The following is a 17,391-nucleotide window of genomic DNA, read 5'->3' on the forward strand; positions in this document are numbered from 1 at the left end:
TTTAAATACTCCCACATACCGTGAGAAACACAGATGCTAGAAGCAGCCCAACTGAGAAAATCAGGCCTTTACTGTTCAGGTGAATCTGAAAAGAAATGCAGGAAAAAGTAGGTTAGACCTTGTAGATGTAGAACATATCTAATGTATAGATAAATCCAAGTTGGGACATTTTTTTTTAAATTCTATGAAATCATGAATCTGTGATTTTTCCATTCTCTATAACTTTTATTTAATTGACAAAAGTACAAAGAAAAGATTTTCAACGTTTTCACAGACCAACAAAAATGTATTATGAAAAATATTAAGAAATTTGGTTTTTGACGGCTGTGACACGTTCCAGAAAAAAAGGTGGGGCAGACGCTAAATAAAACTGAAAAGGTTATAGAATATCAATGTTAAACTGTTTTGAAACAGTTCACAGTAAGCAAGTGAATTGGTAATAGGTCAACGTATCAAGTTGGGTTATAAAAGGAGAATCTCAGTCTTGGCAAGCAAAGCTGGATCATGGCTCATCACTTTGTGCCAAAGTAAAGCTGCAGTGTTAAATATAGCCACATGGGCTCAGGAGTACTTCAGAAAACCACTGTCATTTACCACAGTCTGCTACTGCATCAAGAAATGCAACGTGAATATCTGTTACTCTAGGTCTAGGTGAAAGCTATACATCAATTCTATGCTTTGATGCTTTACCAAATAAATCATTAGACAATAATCTCTATTACAACATTTTCCACTTACTGTGGAGCCATAGTCGATGGCCAAAGTCTGGATGGCCCAGGGCAGACCAAGCCCAATCAGGATATCAAACACATTACTACCAATGGAGTTAGACACAGCCATGTCACCCATTCCTGAAAAAGACAGAGAGACAGTTGAAATAAAACTAAAATTGAATCTACGAGTACTTTCGATTCTGCTTCTGTCTAAAATGAGGAACTTTCCACTGACTCAGGCCTTTAAAAAAAAATCAATGCTACGTGAGAGAACAGAACAAAAAGTGCTGTGGTGTTCCCTATTGCACAAACTTCAAAACCCAAAATGCTCTTTGATTGTGGTGCTGGGTTGCCAGATCTGCAAAACAAAATCAGCCCAATTTATTTCGAAAACTAGTCCAAAACTAGCCCAGTTGCTTTTTTACTGTAGTTTCTGTCAGAAACCCTTCCATTAGGGACACAGCATTCCAGGAGGGGTGGAGGAAGGTAGCTTTAACCCATTGACTAAAAAACAACTCACGGCAACAGTATAAGACTGCACGTCCTGATTTTGCTGAGTTAGATGTGTTCCTAGGTCAACATATTTTTTTGACCCTGGAATAACATTTTACTCCAAAAATATATTCTTAACCATTTCCCTACACCTAAACCTAACCATAACCATGAGTAATCCCTAAAATCAGAGGAAATGATAGAAGAATGACACTGATACAAGCACCAAACAGTGATTTTAAGAGTAAACTTCACAAAATCTATAAACTGGTTCTTCAAATCTGATTGGTTAATCACAATGTTGTTCCAGGGACAACAAAGATGTTGTCCCAGGAACATGTCTCACTTGGTAAAATCAGGTTCTGCGTATAGGACTGGCACAATTCTACAGGAAAACTGCTGACTTGGCAACACTGTTTTGGAGCTGGCCTTCTGTCAATCTGACTGTCCATGAGTGGGGAATGAAGAATGCAAAAAATGAAAAAGAACAAAATGTTTGATCCCTCAAGCCCTCTAAAATTCACAGGATGACACAAAATTATGCATTTTGGGCTTACAAGTATGCTTTTGCTGTCAAATAAATGTGATATCTGTGTGTATGTAACATGGATAAAGTGTACTGTTCATTTACATATGTGACCCTGGACCACAAAACCTTAAGTCGCTGGGGTATATTTGTAGCAATAGCCAAAAATACATTGTATGGGTCAAAATTATTGATTTTTCTTTTCATTAGGATTATAAGTAAAGATCATGTTCCATAAAGATTTGTAAATTTCCTACTGTAAATATATCAAAACTTAATTTTTGATTAGTAATATGCATTGCTAATAATTCATTTGGACAAGACGATTTTCTCAATATTTAGATTTTTTTGCACCCTCAGATTCTTGATTTTTAAATAGTTGTATCTCGGCCAAATATTGTCTTATCAAACTATACATCAATGGGAAGCTTATTTATTCAGCTTTCAGATGATGTATAAATCTTAGTTTTGCAAAAATTGACATTTATGACTGGTTTTGTGATCCAGGGTCACATATAGTACCGACATTGTAACAAAAGAAAGCTGGTTGAAAAACTAAAAACTTATCTTTTAACAATCTCCTCCTTTGGGAAATTGGGAAATTATAATAAATAATAATGTTAGAGCATAAAGAAATATAAATTTATTCCTACCTTGCCGTGCGACAATTAAACTGGCCAAACAGTCAGGAACGCTGGTCCCAGCAGCCAAGAAAGTGATGCCCATGATGACATCAGGGATGCCCATAGTGTAACCGATCACTGTGACCTGGCACGAGAGTGTCAACTGGTCATTTCAAGCAAATGAGAATTTCAAAAGTTGGTAACTGTCAGACAAGTCTTACCATCCAAACCATGATGTAAGAGAAGAAAGCAATCCAGAGGGTGGAGGAGATGAACGAGACCATATACCAGCGCTCCCAGCGAGGCTTGGAACAGTTGGGCACGGTGAGGAACAGCAGCAGACTCAGTGGCCAGGCCAGCAGCCACTTTACCTTATTAAAGCCCCCACCTGCACAAGATCAGGACATCATTTGAGTCATTAGTCTTTAAACAGACACTTTCATTCAAAGCTGCCTACAGTGCACCTACTGTCAGGAACACATCCTGCTTATGGACAACCAGAATTCAACCTAAAATTATTCACAATGTTTTAATCAATCATCTGTAATAAATGTACCGGGGCAGCGGTATGGTACATAGGGTCCTTCATTTTCATCTTCCTCCTCTTCCTCCTCATCGTTCTCATTGTTTTCATTGTCCTCATTCTCATTTTCGGTGTCAGTGCCGGCTTCAGCTCCTCCCCTGTCGTCATCATGGTGACCTGTCTTTCGCCCATTCAGGCCTCGGTCCGCTCCTGCCAGCCCATTCTCCACCCCACGCTTTCCTGGGATCTTTACAGTCACCTCTGAATCCCCGTTACTGAAACGACTGTTGATCAGACGCTGCCTCTGCAGAAACACACGCACACACATTAGTCTGAGCTAACTAACTGAATAATAAACCTTTCACTCTGTAATACAGATGATGTGTATACTTTTAAATCTCTGTAAGATTTACATTTTTATATCCCATATTGTGACTTAATTTCTTAGTTTAACCTTATCTCACTATTACCATTTTCTTTATTTTAGATTCTTTCTATTAAACTAAAAAGTATTACTGTTTCCAAATATTAAGCAGCACAACTGTTTTCAACATTGATAATAAGATATGTTTCATATGAGAATGATTTCTGAAGTATCACGTGACTTTGAAGGCCCAGTGTTATTTTGAATATACCTTTTTAGTTCTTTATGAATATTATGTAATACTTTCTATTTTTTATATTCTGTTTCCATTTAAATTTTGTAAAAAGTTTTAGTGATTTTGTGTTTTTGCCATTTATATATATATATATATATATATATATATATATATATATATATATATATATATATATATATATATATATATTATTCTGTTTAGTACTTAGTTATGTTAAAGTAAAATAAAATTTAATAATTATGCTTTTAAATATGTCATTTTATTTCAGGTAAGTAACTTTTTTGTGGTTTTAGTTTTAATTGCAACTTTTAGTTTAAGTTAGCGATAATACAATTTTTTTTTGCTTTGCCAACACAGTAATCAATTAATTTTTTTTACAGTATATTCATATAGAAAACAGATGTTTTAATATTGTAATAAAAATATATGTAATAATAATTCATTATAGATTTCTTAAAAAAAAAAAAAAAACAACACCTACAAAATCTATCAGATGTAGCTGTACTTTTGTTTTTTGTGCTTGTGTGACTGACCTCTGTAATAAGCATTCTGGAGGCCATTGTGAGGCGTGTGCGAGGGGAGAAGTGGCTGGTGATCATGATTCTCATTCCGGCCTCAGAGAAGGACAGCTGATGAGGGTATGCAGACAAGAGTTCATCCACCATCAGCACTGATGGCTTCCTGTGGAAATTTGCTAAGAGGGGCAGAACAACAAGCAGAAATTTAGATGGGCACCAAGTAGTTGCACACACTTATAAAAACAGGACTGCATGTATTACCTTTCTTAAGAAGCACGACAGTGGCATCGCACCCATCGTCGATGTCTGTGTTACTGGCTGTGCCATTACCCAGATTTGTTGAGTTCTTTTTCCGCCGCTCGATGTAATGAACCACCCGTGAGTTAAATCTGATTAACACCAAGGAATGAGAGTTAATAAATTCAACAGTGATGCAATTTACTGATGTGGAGTAGATACGAATAGCAATGAATCTATGTAATTATGAAAGATTCCCATAGTGACAGAATAGAGAACTTACTTCATTAATATAATGTAAAACATGTACAGTACTATTAGGATGAGTGACTCCCACCTGAGCAGAGAAAAATTAGAGTAAATGATTAAATAAATAAAAAAAGAAACAGTTGTAATATGAAAAATTATGAGGGTGCTCTGGTGTAACAGCAGCTTTAATCTTACCATGTCACCTTCTCATCATAGATGAACTTGAAAAAAAAAAAAAAAAAAAAGTTAAATGTAACAGACAAATCACAATGACAAAGCCACATTTCTTCAAATAGTTCTGAAATGTCACACTTTACCACCAGAGGGCAGGATTATCTTACTGTAAATATGGGCCCTGAGGATTTAATGAGTAATCTAATGGAGTAATATAATATAATATAATATTACATTGTCAGCATAATTCCAGTGACAATTTTGCATGAAGTTTCTGTTTATTTTTAGGATAAGAAAAGGAAAAGACATATCACCCCTTCCATAAAAGAGATGAAGTTTATCTGCATAACTATAAACTTTTACAATACAGTTTTTTTTTTTTTAGTGAATCCAGTTTTTAATAAGGTTCTGTGAGTAACATCTCAGATACTCTGTGTCCTGTGTACTAATAATCAGTGTTTGTTGTTCCTCTGTGCTGGGAACACATGCAGAGTGTGGGCAAATAAGAGGCCTGTGCTGCAGGCCACGGGCCCCACGGGAGAGCCACTCGCTTCTCCTCTCCTGCTGCGCGAGGGGGCCCATAGGCATCATGGGAGCATGAAAAAACACTTCTACTGGTTCTACTCACCACGATCAGAGTGGTCACTGAGATAGTGTAGTATGTTGAGTCTCGCATTAACGTCCAACATGAGAGCCGTACTGCCTGCATCAACAAGAGAGAGGACGGATGAGAGAGAGAGACACAAGCACACTTAGACTCAAAGGGAGGGTGCCAGGGGAATTGAGCAAGTGTCAAAGCAGTAAAACTGTGTAATTTATTTGATTTACTTTCACCAGTCACCTTAAACAAGTGCTTTTTTGTTGTGGTGACAGAAATCAGCTAATGAAATATAATTTTAAACCTAAAATGTTGCTACCATATTTTTGGTTAAAGTTCTGACAACCACAACTGCTGGTTATTTACTGTAAATTTCACAGATTTTATTTATTTATTTATTTTTCAGTATAGAGCAAGTTTTGTAACTCATAAAGGTTTTGAATTAAAACTGCAGAAAAAAAAACATAACGAAAAAAAAAGAACAGAAAAAAGAAACGGTATCTTTAATAATGATATTGCCCAATATTTGTACAGTATATTAAGGAGTTTAGTTCAAAAAGTCTCTATTCACCACAATAAATAAATTGCATGCTTCTTTCATTCATTGACTCAGTTGAAAACCCTGGTATTAAAGGATTTTAAAATGTGCTTGTCATGCCTCTTATATAATGTGTAATCTGTGACTATTTCCAATTTTTTTTTGGAAAGTTGGTCTTGGCTTGCAAACTTTAGAATTCTGTATTTAAGTGTGTGAATTGGAAGCGAGTGAAGGAAATGAATAAAGTAAAAACTATATATGGATATGACATCCTGTAACGAATCCAGCTGATTGAACCGTGTGAAATAATCCATATTGAATGTGTGTCATGTTGTGTAGGGCGATCCTTCCATAAAAAGCATTGATCTACGTCAGAGCACCGGAAGTAATGCGCCATCGTTGACGCTAGCACAGCTTAACTTACACCACAGGTGACACTCTTTGCTTTGTGTTTCCGTGGCAACTAGAAACTCCATTGTTGCAGATGTGTTTTTTCCCCCTTGACACTGAAGGACTCCAAGTGTAAATGTCTTGTGGCCTTGTGCCATTTTAGGAAAGGTTTACTGACATCACAAATATAAGATTCTAATTTTGTAAAAATGCCCCAAAAATGCCCGAACACAAAACCACTGTATATGACATGTATGTGCATAAATATAAATATAATATACACACACACACAAACAAACACACACCCACACACGCGCACACACGCACACACACACACACATATAATCTAAATAGAAATAGAAAATGTGTGTGCATGTGTATAAGCAAATTTCTTTAACATAAAAATCTAATAATACAATATATTTTTTTAAACTACAGGTATAAAATAAATAAAGAATAATATTGTCATATAAATGATCTTATAAAAAATACATATTCACACAAACAGCAATGAGATTATTTATCATAAAGACACCAATGTTCAAATTTCCAAAATAAATTACCTGTAATTTAACTGATAATTTGAAATTATGTCATTTGTCTCAATTTGTAATGGACAATTGGCATAAACCAATTGTGTGTATGTGTGAGACACACGACTTTTCTGAGGTCTATCAGATTACCCAGAATGCCTCTATTCCACTGCCAGTTGGTGACTAGAGAATGTCTGGGAGAGAAAAAAACTATTAAGCAGTTTCCCATGCTTGTGCAAAGACAGAATAACCTCATATCCTCTTTTCTTTAACATAGTAAGGGTCTCAGGAGGTTAAACCGAAGGAGCTTGAATGACTGAATGAAGTGGAAAGCAAAGATGACGGATGGAAAACAGAAAAAAAGCAGTTCCACAGCTAACATGGCTGACCTCATCAGCTACTCTCAGTGACCCCTGAGAATAGTCTGCTCACTTCTTACTATCATTCTGCACTGTGTAATGGCTTTTTTGGTGCAGAGGTTTAGGAAGGGGATGCACAGGTCACCTCCTTCATCTCTAAAGTCATCCTCTCACAGATGCTGAGAATTCATAATGCTGGCTCAGTACATTTGTGTCAAGTGTCTAAAGAAAAATAATGTCTTACTGGCAATCCGTAGAGACTGTAGCAAATGAGGATGTAAACAGTGCTTTGAATATAACTATAGCGTTCTTCAAAAGATAAATTAACACTTAAGAAAACTACAAAAACCCAATTTATATAACTGAACCAAAAAGATACTGTAGCAACAAACACTAGCATTTAACAAAATATTTCGCTACACATAAGACGGCCCATGGACTTTTATGCTGAAACCAAAGTGAATCTGTGAATTAGTTGGCTGGATCAATTCACTAAAATGCTACATTTGAGAAAGAAATAACACAGTTTTTCATTTGAATTAGTTTTAAACATTACCTGAAAACATCTTTTGTGTGTGAATGTGCAAAGCAATTAGCACCTGTGCAGTAAAGATTCCACACACTCCGATGATGCAGAGGATATTGAAGACAGCAGAACCCACGATTGTGCCCACTCCCACATCTCCTTTAGTGATAAATACACCTGCACAGAGAAGACAGGGTGGCTTACAAAGGGCAAGTGAAGGTCCATGTTCAAATGTGAGGGGAATTGTTTTCCGAAAGCACGCTGTGTTCGGAGATGTTTACCTATGACTGAGGTGAAGAGTTCAGGAGCTGAACTTCCTGCTGCCATGAACGTGGCTCCTGCTACATCCTCACTGAGATGGAGGCGCTACAACACATTTACACAGAGACATAGAGAGAGAGACATCAAAGATGAAGTGAAAAATTTGCACCAGAAAGAACACAGGCAAAAATAATGAGTAATCTTGAGTTTCCTGAACTCTCCTCCCGGCTGCTAATTAAAAACATATAGAATTATTATTACAAAATAACTTAGATTGGGACAAATTAGAAATATTTTATATATATTTTTAGGACAACTATAGCTTATTTTTATTTATAAAAACTCAAAATAGCTTTACAGTCGTGGCCAAAAGTTTTGAGAATTACATGAATATTAGTTTTCAAAAAGTTTGCTGCTAAACTGCTTTTAGATCTTTGTTTCAGTTGTTTCTGTGATGTACTGAAATATAATTACAAGCACTTCATACGTTTCAAAGGCTTTTATCGACGATTACATGACATTTATGCAAAGAGTCAGTATTTGCAGTGTTGGCCCTTCTTTTTCAGGACTTCTGCAATTTGACTGAGCATGCTCTCAATCAACTTCTGGGCCAAATCCTGACTGATAGCAACCCATTCTTTCATAATCACTTCTTGGAGTTTGTCAGAATTAGTGGGTTTTTGTTTGTCCACCCGCCTCTTGAGGATTGACCACAAGTTCTCAATGGGATTAAGATCTGGGGAGTTTCCAGGCCATGGTGCTCCATCGTGCTGGAAAATGCATTGTTCTTCACCAAACTGTTGTTGGATTGTAGGAAGAAGTTGCTGTTGGAGGGTGTTTTGGTACCATTCTTTATTCATGGCTGTGTTTTTGGGCAGAATTGTGAGTGAGCCCCCTCCCTTGGATGAGAAGCAACCCCACACATGAATGGTGTCAGGATGCTTTACTGTTGGCATGACACAGGACTGATGGTAGCGCTCACCTTTTCTTCTCCGGACAAGCCTTTTTCCAGATGCCCCAAACAATCGGAAAGGGGCTTCATCAGAGAATATGACTTTGCCCCAGTCCTCAGCAGTCCATTCACTATACTTTCTGCTGAAGATCAATCTGTCCCTGATGTTTGTTTTTGGAGAGAAGTGGCTTCTTTGCTGCCCTTCTTGACACCAGGTCATCTTCCAAAAGTCTTCGCCTCACTGTGTGTGCAGATGTGCTCACACCTGCCTGCTGCCATTCCTGAGCACTGGTGGCACTCCGATCCCGCTGCTGAATCCTCTTTAGGAGACGATCCTGGCGCTTGCTGGACTTTCTTAGATGCCCTGAAGCCTTCTTTACAAGAATTGAACCTCTTTCCTTGAAGTTCTTGATGATTCTATAAATTGTTGATTTAGGTGCAATCTTAGTAGCCACAATATCCTTGCCTGTGAAGCCATTTTTATGCAACACAATGATGGCTGCATGCATTTCTTTGCAGGTCACCATGGTTAACAATGGAAGAACAATGATTTCAAGCATCACCCTCCTTTTAACATGTGAAGTCTGCCATTCTAACCCAATCAGCCTGACATAATGATCTCCAGCCTTGTGCTCGTCAACATTATCACCTGAGTTAACAAGACGATTACTGAAATGATCTCAGCAGGTCCTTTAATGACAGCAATGAAATGCAGTGGAAAGGTTTTTTGGGGATTAAGTTAATTTTCATGGCAAAGAAGGACTATGCAATTCATCTGATCACTCTTCATAACATTCTGGAGTATATGCAAATTGCTATTTTAAAAACTTAAGCAGCAACTTTCCAATATTTCCAATATTTATGTAATTCTCAAAACTTTTGGCCACGACAGGACATCTTTAAACTAGCTTAGACTGTGACAGGATAAAGTATTAAATGAATAGTTACATATTTTACCTTCAAACTTGCTTTAAATAATTTAGCATATGCAGAACATTTGCTAGGACATAATAAGTGTCTTACCTCACAGATCTTCTCCAGAGAGGGCACAAAGTAGTCATCACACACCAGTGCCAGTGCGTAAAACATATACATGGCCTTTAGAGAGAGAGAGGAAGAGTAAACACAAAATTAATTGAACTTAACCTTGCTTAAAGTTCCCGCTTTAATCCTTATGAATATTTCTGTCATCATTTATTTACCTTCAAGTCATTCCAAACCTGTATGCATTTATTTTTTCGGTTGAACTAGCATGAACAAAAAATAAATAAAATAATAATATTTAAATAAACCCTATGGGAGTCCATAGGGACATGTTTGGTTACCAACATTCTTCAAAATATCTTCTTTTGTGTTCAGCAGCAGCAGAAGGTTTGGAATAACTGGAGGGTAAGTATATAATGACAGTTATTCTTTTAAATTATGGCTTTCAAAATGGTCAAAATGGTTAAGAGCCACTGCATTATTTAGAAAAGAGCAGCCAGGATATTTTATTTAAAACTTCACCTTAAGAAATGAAATATGAGGGTGAGAAAATCCTGACTGAATTTTCATAGCCAAATTTTATAGCCAAAGTGGTCCATTGTGGAAATACCACCTTAAATTAGATTGTGACATGTGATGAAGCTTCTGTAACTTCACATTACATAAGAAGAAAAAAAAAAAACAGACTCTAGAAGCCACTGCAGGGAGCGCATGAAATTTGTGCAAAGCGCAATTCTTCCATGCGGGCACATTTGAGTGCATGAGTGTCAACACCATTAAATTCTCAGAGCAATCTGCCCTCCAGTGGGACGGCCGTCCACTGGGACTATTCAGACCTTTTCTTAGAAAGTGTCCCGATGACAGAAAGGTCCTGATGGAAGCCGGTGCCCTTTACAGAGTGAGGGGTGGTGGGGGCTGGGGGTTGGGGGGGGGGGGGGGGGTGGGGGATGGGGTTCAAAGTTTATTTGTCTCATACTCAATAGGGATGGAAATGAATTTTTATTTTTTTTGCACAATCTGACATGTTTTACATAAAAGAGCTGTGTGTGGATTATTTGCACCAACATCTGCTCTGGCCAGATGGGTGTGAATCGCAGATGTCATGGCCCTTGCATGCAACACACACATATGCATGTGAACTTATGCATGTACATACTAAAAGTACATAAACACTGCTAACAACAATTAATAAACAGAAAATTAAATAAAACAAAACCAAAACCAAAATAAATAAATAAAAGTGTTGTCAATTAAATATAACATTTGAAAATATTCTAGATGAACATGAATTCATATGGAACTTGCAAATACATACACGTGGATGCAAGCCCACACTGTCCTTTCAAAGCCAGCTCCCATTCACTGTTGGGATCCGTTTGCCAACTGTTTCCCGCCAAGATTTTACCAATCAGTGCATCTAATTCAGCTGCCACACTGCCATGCTTACATTGTGTGCCCATTACGTAATCTCTGCCCACTCCACTCTCATTCCCTCCCCTTCCTTTTATTCTTGACCCTCTGACAATGGCAGAGCTGGGCTACTGAAGCCCCAAAAGATAAATAAAACATGTAAACAGCTGGAGGGAGTCTTAGAGGGTTTTCGCTGAAGCTTTTACCATCCACTCACTTTCTGCTTACATGGGCATCTACCTAAACAACGCACAACAATGGCAGTGTCAAACCAACCCTACAGGGGATTTCAGCAGGAACACTCAGTACCTGCTTCACATGACATGCTTCACTTAAAAGTGCGCTCAGACATGGCGCAGGAAAGCCTGTTTCTCTGTGATAGCTTATGATAATGGGGGTGAACAGAGTTTATTTCATTAGGTCCAACTGCACTGGATTTATTAAGAGAGCATTAATGTAATCATTCATGTTCCAGGTTCAATATAAATTCAAGTTTTATCAACATCCATTGTGGGTGGCATGATGTCAGTTACCACATAAAACTATTTTCTTATCTCTAAGTTCTTAAAAAAACAAAAACAACAAAGCTAATTTCTAAGTGACATCATAATTGGTTTAGGAAATATGTATGTCTATGTGGTTTTTTTTTTTTGTTTGTTTGTTTTAGGCCATAAAGTAGAGCAGGTAGAGCATTTTTAGTGAATCATACTTCACTGAAAAATGATTCAATCAAGTCGTGACTCAAAAAGGCTCTGGACAGCCACCCAGCTTAAACTGCTTCCAACTTCTAGTCTTATTTCACTTTGGCTCCATTTTAAACCTCTAGAGAACACTCAGCTCAATCCATGAAAGAACAGAAACTACAGGAAATACTGTTGGCAGAGGGAACTCTATTGTGTATTATTGTAAACAAATGATTGTGTCATCTGCAATAGACCGCCAGAGACTATAAACTCCAGTCTCGCTCTCTATATGCACAATCGCTGTAGTAAACAGTTATTCAGGTAAGATGTGTCAAGATCTGTACAGGCTTCATCATGTTTGACTGTAGATCATTTATAAAGTGCATCTGAACATGAAAACACTGATGCCATTAATGGAAGTAACTGGAAATGATAAAAGTAGGAAGAAAATTATCAAATAAATTAGCTTTTTTTCACTACACTTCATCAGAGTAAATTATAACTTACAAAATGAGAAAAAGTAATTACCAAAGCTACTCCATATAAAAATATTAAAAGGTACCATTATTGATTCTAAGATATATAGTATATAAAATGTGTAATGTATAATATTTTTTCATATTATATACATTTATTAAATAATTAATTAATCAATATTTATAAATGCATATCAAAATATACAAATATTTTTCAAGTCTTTTTTCCTCCCAGATCATCAGAAATTACATATTAGATTCCACAAAGAAAAAAAAAGAAAAAAGAAAAAAAGAAAATCAGTATTAGTATCTTTGCATACTTTCATTAAACAAACACACATAATCACTATTGGTGCATTTTGTCACACACATCGGTTGAGTTAAAGTTATCTGTCATACTGGTTAATGTGGCAAAGACATCATGATTGGTCAAAAAACAATATAATTTAAGTTGAACAAAGCCTTCTCTCCATTCAAGTGAGGTAATATAACCTGAAAATTAACATGATCAATTCATTCATGTGTACCAATGAGCAAGTCACTTGGAAAATCCTTTGTAGCCACTGTAACAAATAATACAGATGAAACCAGAGGCTGCTCTGATGCTTGAATGTAACACACAGCCTCGTGACTTCAAGTGTTTGTGTAATTTCAAATACTGTGTTAAATGTTGAAAAGCAAAATCAGATGGTAGAGATACTTACACACAGAACATGCAAGGCTACAGCCCCATCCATTCGCTCCTGATTGGTGAAGATATCATCAGGGAACTCATGTACACCTGCAGAAAGCACACACAAACATTTGGCTATGTGAATAATCCACGTATAACACACAGCAGCGCACACGAGTCTCAGAGATTCTTCCCACTCATCATACAGCATGTAATTAAACATATGGATCACTCCAGAAGATAAACAGTAAATGCTTTCAGTCACAGACTAATTACACACAGTACAAATTCATCTCATTAAGTAGAATGTGCTGGCATATACTTTTGTCACTATTAAAGGGCTAGATCACTCAAAAATCAGAACTGTGTAATATAGAGGAGATATTTCACAGAAATGTCTGAGCTTCTCTCTTCCATACAAATGAAAGTGTTTGGGGGCTGTCAAGGCGGTCAAGCCGTATTATAAGATGCATGACACAGCTTAACATTTAGGTAATTATTCACTAAATATCTTGCCTATAAAATCTTGCAAGCCGTGGTCCCCATTCACTTTCATTGTATGGAAAAGTGCAGCTTGGATTAGCATTTTGCCTAACACCTGAAATATCCCTTTAAGAGTCCAAAAAGAGTTCATTAGTATTATTACAGTGAAACATTTCTGCTCTGATCGCTCAGAACAACAAAATGAATTTATAAGACATCATTCACTGAGCTTCAGAGAGAACTGATAACTATATGACAGTGGCATTGGTGTGATTTTCAGGAGCTGTTCTTGCATTACTGCTGCTCCCAGTCCATCACTGCTCTGTTAACAAGCTATTCACTGCCACAGCATGTCACTCGGCTGGCTCGATTGATAAGCCCACAGCCTGCCGACAGAATCGGGTCAGTGAGAGTGGCCACTTATTTGCCTGGATTTGGTTTTACATGTTCTAAGATGGTGGGAGTGACAAAGTCATCCATGATCTGTTTTAAGTGTTGCAATTGTGCCCGTTCCTACACAGCCTGTTGCCATGACGTCAACATCCAAGATACTACAATCCTGATTGAAAAGCGTTGAGACCCCAGAGACCAGCTTTGTTCCATTCGGGGAAAAGCTTGATCTCTCTGTGCAAACGTGAAACCCTGATGTATTTCATTGCTGACAGAAAAATAGCTCAGAATGTGCGCAACTTTGAAGGCCTGTCACTTTTTATGATTGAAAGGCAGAAGGTATCTAGAGAGATTAAAATAAATTGCTTGTTTGATCCTCTCAGACTTTTTTTTATATCCAATATTGTTAAAATGAGCATTTTTTTTATGTCTTTAAAAGCAAGTTTAATCATTTAGCTTTTTTATGTTTTAGTTCCATTTATGGGTATTTCTTTATCCATAGACACATTTGTTTCTAAGGACTTTTATGAAGTAAATTCTCTTAAAACAATTTTGATACCTCCACTAATTCAATTTGGCCACTAACAATTACTGAAAAATCTGTAATTTTTACTTTTTTTCATATTAAGTGTCATGATTACAGACTAAACCTAAACCTAACCCTACCCATAATTTATTCCTAAAATCAGTGGGAAATGATAGCAAGGGTGTAGAACAGGGGTGTCAAACTCATTTCCTGGAGGGCCGGAGCCCTGCAGAGTTCAGTTCCAACCCTGCTCCAACACACATGCCATGTAGTTTTCAAATAAGCCTGAAGGACTTGATTAGTTGGATCAGGTGTGTTTAATTAGGATTGCATCTAAACTCTGCAGGGCTCTGGCCCTCCAGGAATTAAGTTTGACACCCCTGGTGTAGAAGCACCTGACCCAGATTTTAAGCCTAAAACATATTTTTCCTTAAAAGTTATGTCTCAATTCTTATTGGTTGTTTGGAATGTTGTGCCAGGATCAACAGGGATGTTGATCTAGGAACATATTTTACTTAGTGAAATCACACTCACTGTGAACATATGTGTATAATTGGAACAGTTAATTGCTGGATCTGAGCTGATGATCTGAATGAAATAGAGAAAAATACAGAGTATGTGCAGAGCAGGGCACTCGAGGACTGATTTTGAAACTTGTGAATTCATTAATTCACAAGTTAGAATTCTGTCTTCAAATTGTTAGAAGACAAAATTGTGATTCATATATGAATAGATTTTTCCATGTACCCCTAGTTTGCTCTTTCTTTTCTCTTAAGCAGCACAACATGGTCTCACCCCCTTTGTTTCCGGGGGGCGGGGTTTATCAGGGTTTGTGAACTTACAAACCTGGGAAGTAACCCTTTGTATTCCCCAAGAGCCGTATTTGTAGGCATTCAACTTCCATAATTTTAAAAGACGATATCTCCATTTGCATTGAACTATCAGCATCGTAACTTTGCAGATATTTGTTAAGCTCAAACAGCAACATCACACACTAACTAACATTAAAAAAATTAAATCGCAATCAACCACCCCCCTTTAAAATCTATACTATATATGTGACTTTCACATAAGAAAAATACACTCAAACAAGTCTTTTACTCCAAAAATTCAGGAGATGACATTGGAAAAACATGAGTTGACATTCAATCTCGGACAAAGACAGACAGCACAGACTAAAACCTAAATGCAAGGGATAATTGGAGAAACACAGGTGTACAGAATGACTAATTAACTAAACTAGGACAGGAACATGACCAAATAAGGACAAACAGGGACTAAGACCAGGGTGAAAAATGACACAGAACAGTAGAGAATCCTGACAATATGCCCCCTTCCGGAAGGTGCGTCTTCGCATCGTAGAAACAACTAAGGGAGCCGTGGGTGGGAACTTGGGAGGAGGTTCCGGAGGAGGGCGGATATCCGGGAGGAGGCCAGCAGACACAGACCAGGGGGGTGATGAAGGAGGAAGGAGCCAGGGAGGAGACAGGATGGATCCTGAGTAGAAGGAGCACAGCAAGACCCAGGCCACAGCCATAACAGCTGCCCATGGTGGAGCCGACGATGGGAGGAGCTATGGAGCAGGGATGGCTGCCGACTCCATAGGGAAAATCAACGGTGGCGGAGGAGGTGTAGGAGGAGCCTGAGGTGGAGATGGAGAGCCAACGAGCCAGGGGGATGCAGAGGATCCGGGGGGCCAGGGCGGAGCCGAGGACTCTGCAGACCGAGGCAAGATCCAGAGATCTATGGCGGAGACTGAGCGACTGAGGAACAAGGTGGAGTTGGCAGGAGGAAGGAGCTCAACAGAGCTGGTGGGATGGACTGATGAGGTGCAGCCAGAGGAAAGGAGTCCAGAGGTGATGGCAGGTTGACGCCCAACCAAGATGGAGCTGGAGGGATGAGGGAGCCTGGTGGAGCTGATGGATCAACAGTTGACCATGGAGGCGAGGGAGCTATGAACAGAGGTGGAGCCGCTGGGTCTATGGGCCAAGACGGAGTCCGGGCCTTAGAGGCTGGTGGTGGAATTGAAGGATACTCTAACCTGGAGCATGGCAGTCCTGCGGGGCTCGCACCATAATGATGGTAGGCTGTGGGTGAGCAGACGGGCTGCCAGACAACAGCGGTGGAGGAGGCTGGAGTGGGTGGGAGGGCGGGTATTTCCGAGGAGCGGGCACTGGAGGGGACTTTCGAGGAGCGGGCACTGGATTTACTCTCTTGTGCCTCCACATTGTGAGCAAAGTTGACAAACTACAAGCTAGCTCTCAGTTTCATATAAAGATCAACATAACAGCAGTGGAGGAGGCTGGTGCAGGTGGGAGGGCGGGTATTTCCGAGGAGCGGGCACTGGGGGGCACTTTCGAGGAGCGGGCACTGGAGTATCGGAAGCACCCTTAGGACAGAATGAGGTAACCAAGGGCAAAGGAGGCCTGGACAGGACCAGCGGAGACGATAGAGAGAGGATGCAGTTCGATCTCCAGATCAGACTCCCAGTCGATTAAATACCCCTCAAGGTCCAGCAGTCCCAGCTGTATAATCAGCTCACCCTCAGCCACAGTGCAGGAGGTGGAGCTCCACTCCGTGCTCACACAGTCCACAGCTTGCTCTCTCGTGGTGGACACTGTCGACTGCTCTCATACCTGGTCTGACAGGTTGGGCTCAACTTCCATGACGATCCTCTGCTCAGTCGCTTGGCTTTGCTCTGGCTCATGGCGGGAAATGGCTCTTCATCATTGATGGGCTCAGGCTGATGCTCCGTACTGCGGGGAGGTGGTGGGCTGGGCTCTGGGTCAGGAGCGGATCTGGCGAGATCATCCACAGGGCAGATGTTGAGTGGTAATCCGTTTCTCACCAGAGTCCACCTCACGAAGGCGGCAAAATCCTCTTGAGGACCATCTTCAGACAACAGTGCTCTGCTTGCGGTGTTCAGGCTTGCAT

At 39.0% G+C, this 17,391-nt stretch overlaps 1 protein-coding gene across 1 annotated transcript in view; it reads right to left on the reverse strand.

Moving 5' to 3' along the window:
• LOC132157064 (sodium/potassium/calcium exchanger 3-like) overlaps nt 1-17,391 on the reverse strand; it is a 73,484-nt gene that overhangs the window by 863 nt on the left and 55,230 nt on the right. The window contains exons 3-16 of the mRNA XM_059566216.1: nt 13,090-13,166; nt 9,856-9,930; nt 7,901-7,985; nt 7,693-7,796; nt 5,304-5,378; nt 4,697-4,722; nt 4,536-4,589; nt 4,277-4,404; nt 4,031-4,191; nt 2,911-3,181; nt 2,576-2,742; nt 2,385-2,499; nt 739-851; nt 20-85 (exon numbers count right to left, since the gene is read on the reverse strand). Coding sequence (XP_059422199.1) covers nt 20-85; nt 739-851; nt 2,385-2,499; nt 2,576-2,742; nt 2,911-3,181; nt 4,031-4,191; nt 4,277-4,404; nt 4,536-4,589; nt 4,697-4,722; nt 5,304-5,378; nt 7,693-7,796; nt 7,901-7,985; nt 9,856-9,930; nt 13,090-13,166 — 1,517 coding nt within the window. The remainder of the gene's footprint in view (nt 1-19; nt 86-738; nt 852-2,384; nt 2,500-2,575; nt 2,743-2,910; nt 3,182-4,030; nt 4,192-4,276; nt 4,405-4,535; nt 4,590-4,696; nt 4,723-5,303; nt 5,379-7,692; nt 7,797-7,900; nt 7,986-9,855; nt 9,931-13,089; nt 13,167-17,391) is intronic.

Source organism: Carassius carassius, chromosome 14, assembly GCF_963082965.1.
Source record: "Carassius carassius chromosome 14, fCarCar2.1, whole genome shotgun sequence".
Taxonomy (NCBI): Eukaryota; Metazoa; Chordata; class Actinopteri; order Cypriniformes; family Cyprinidae; genus Carassius; species Carassius carassius.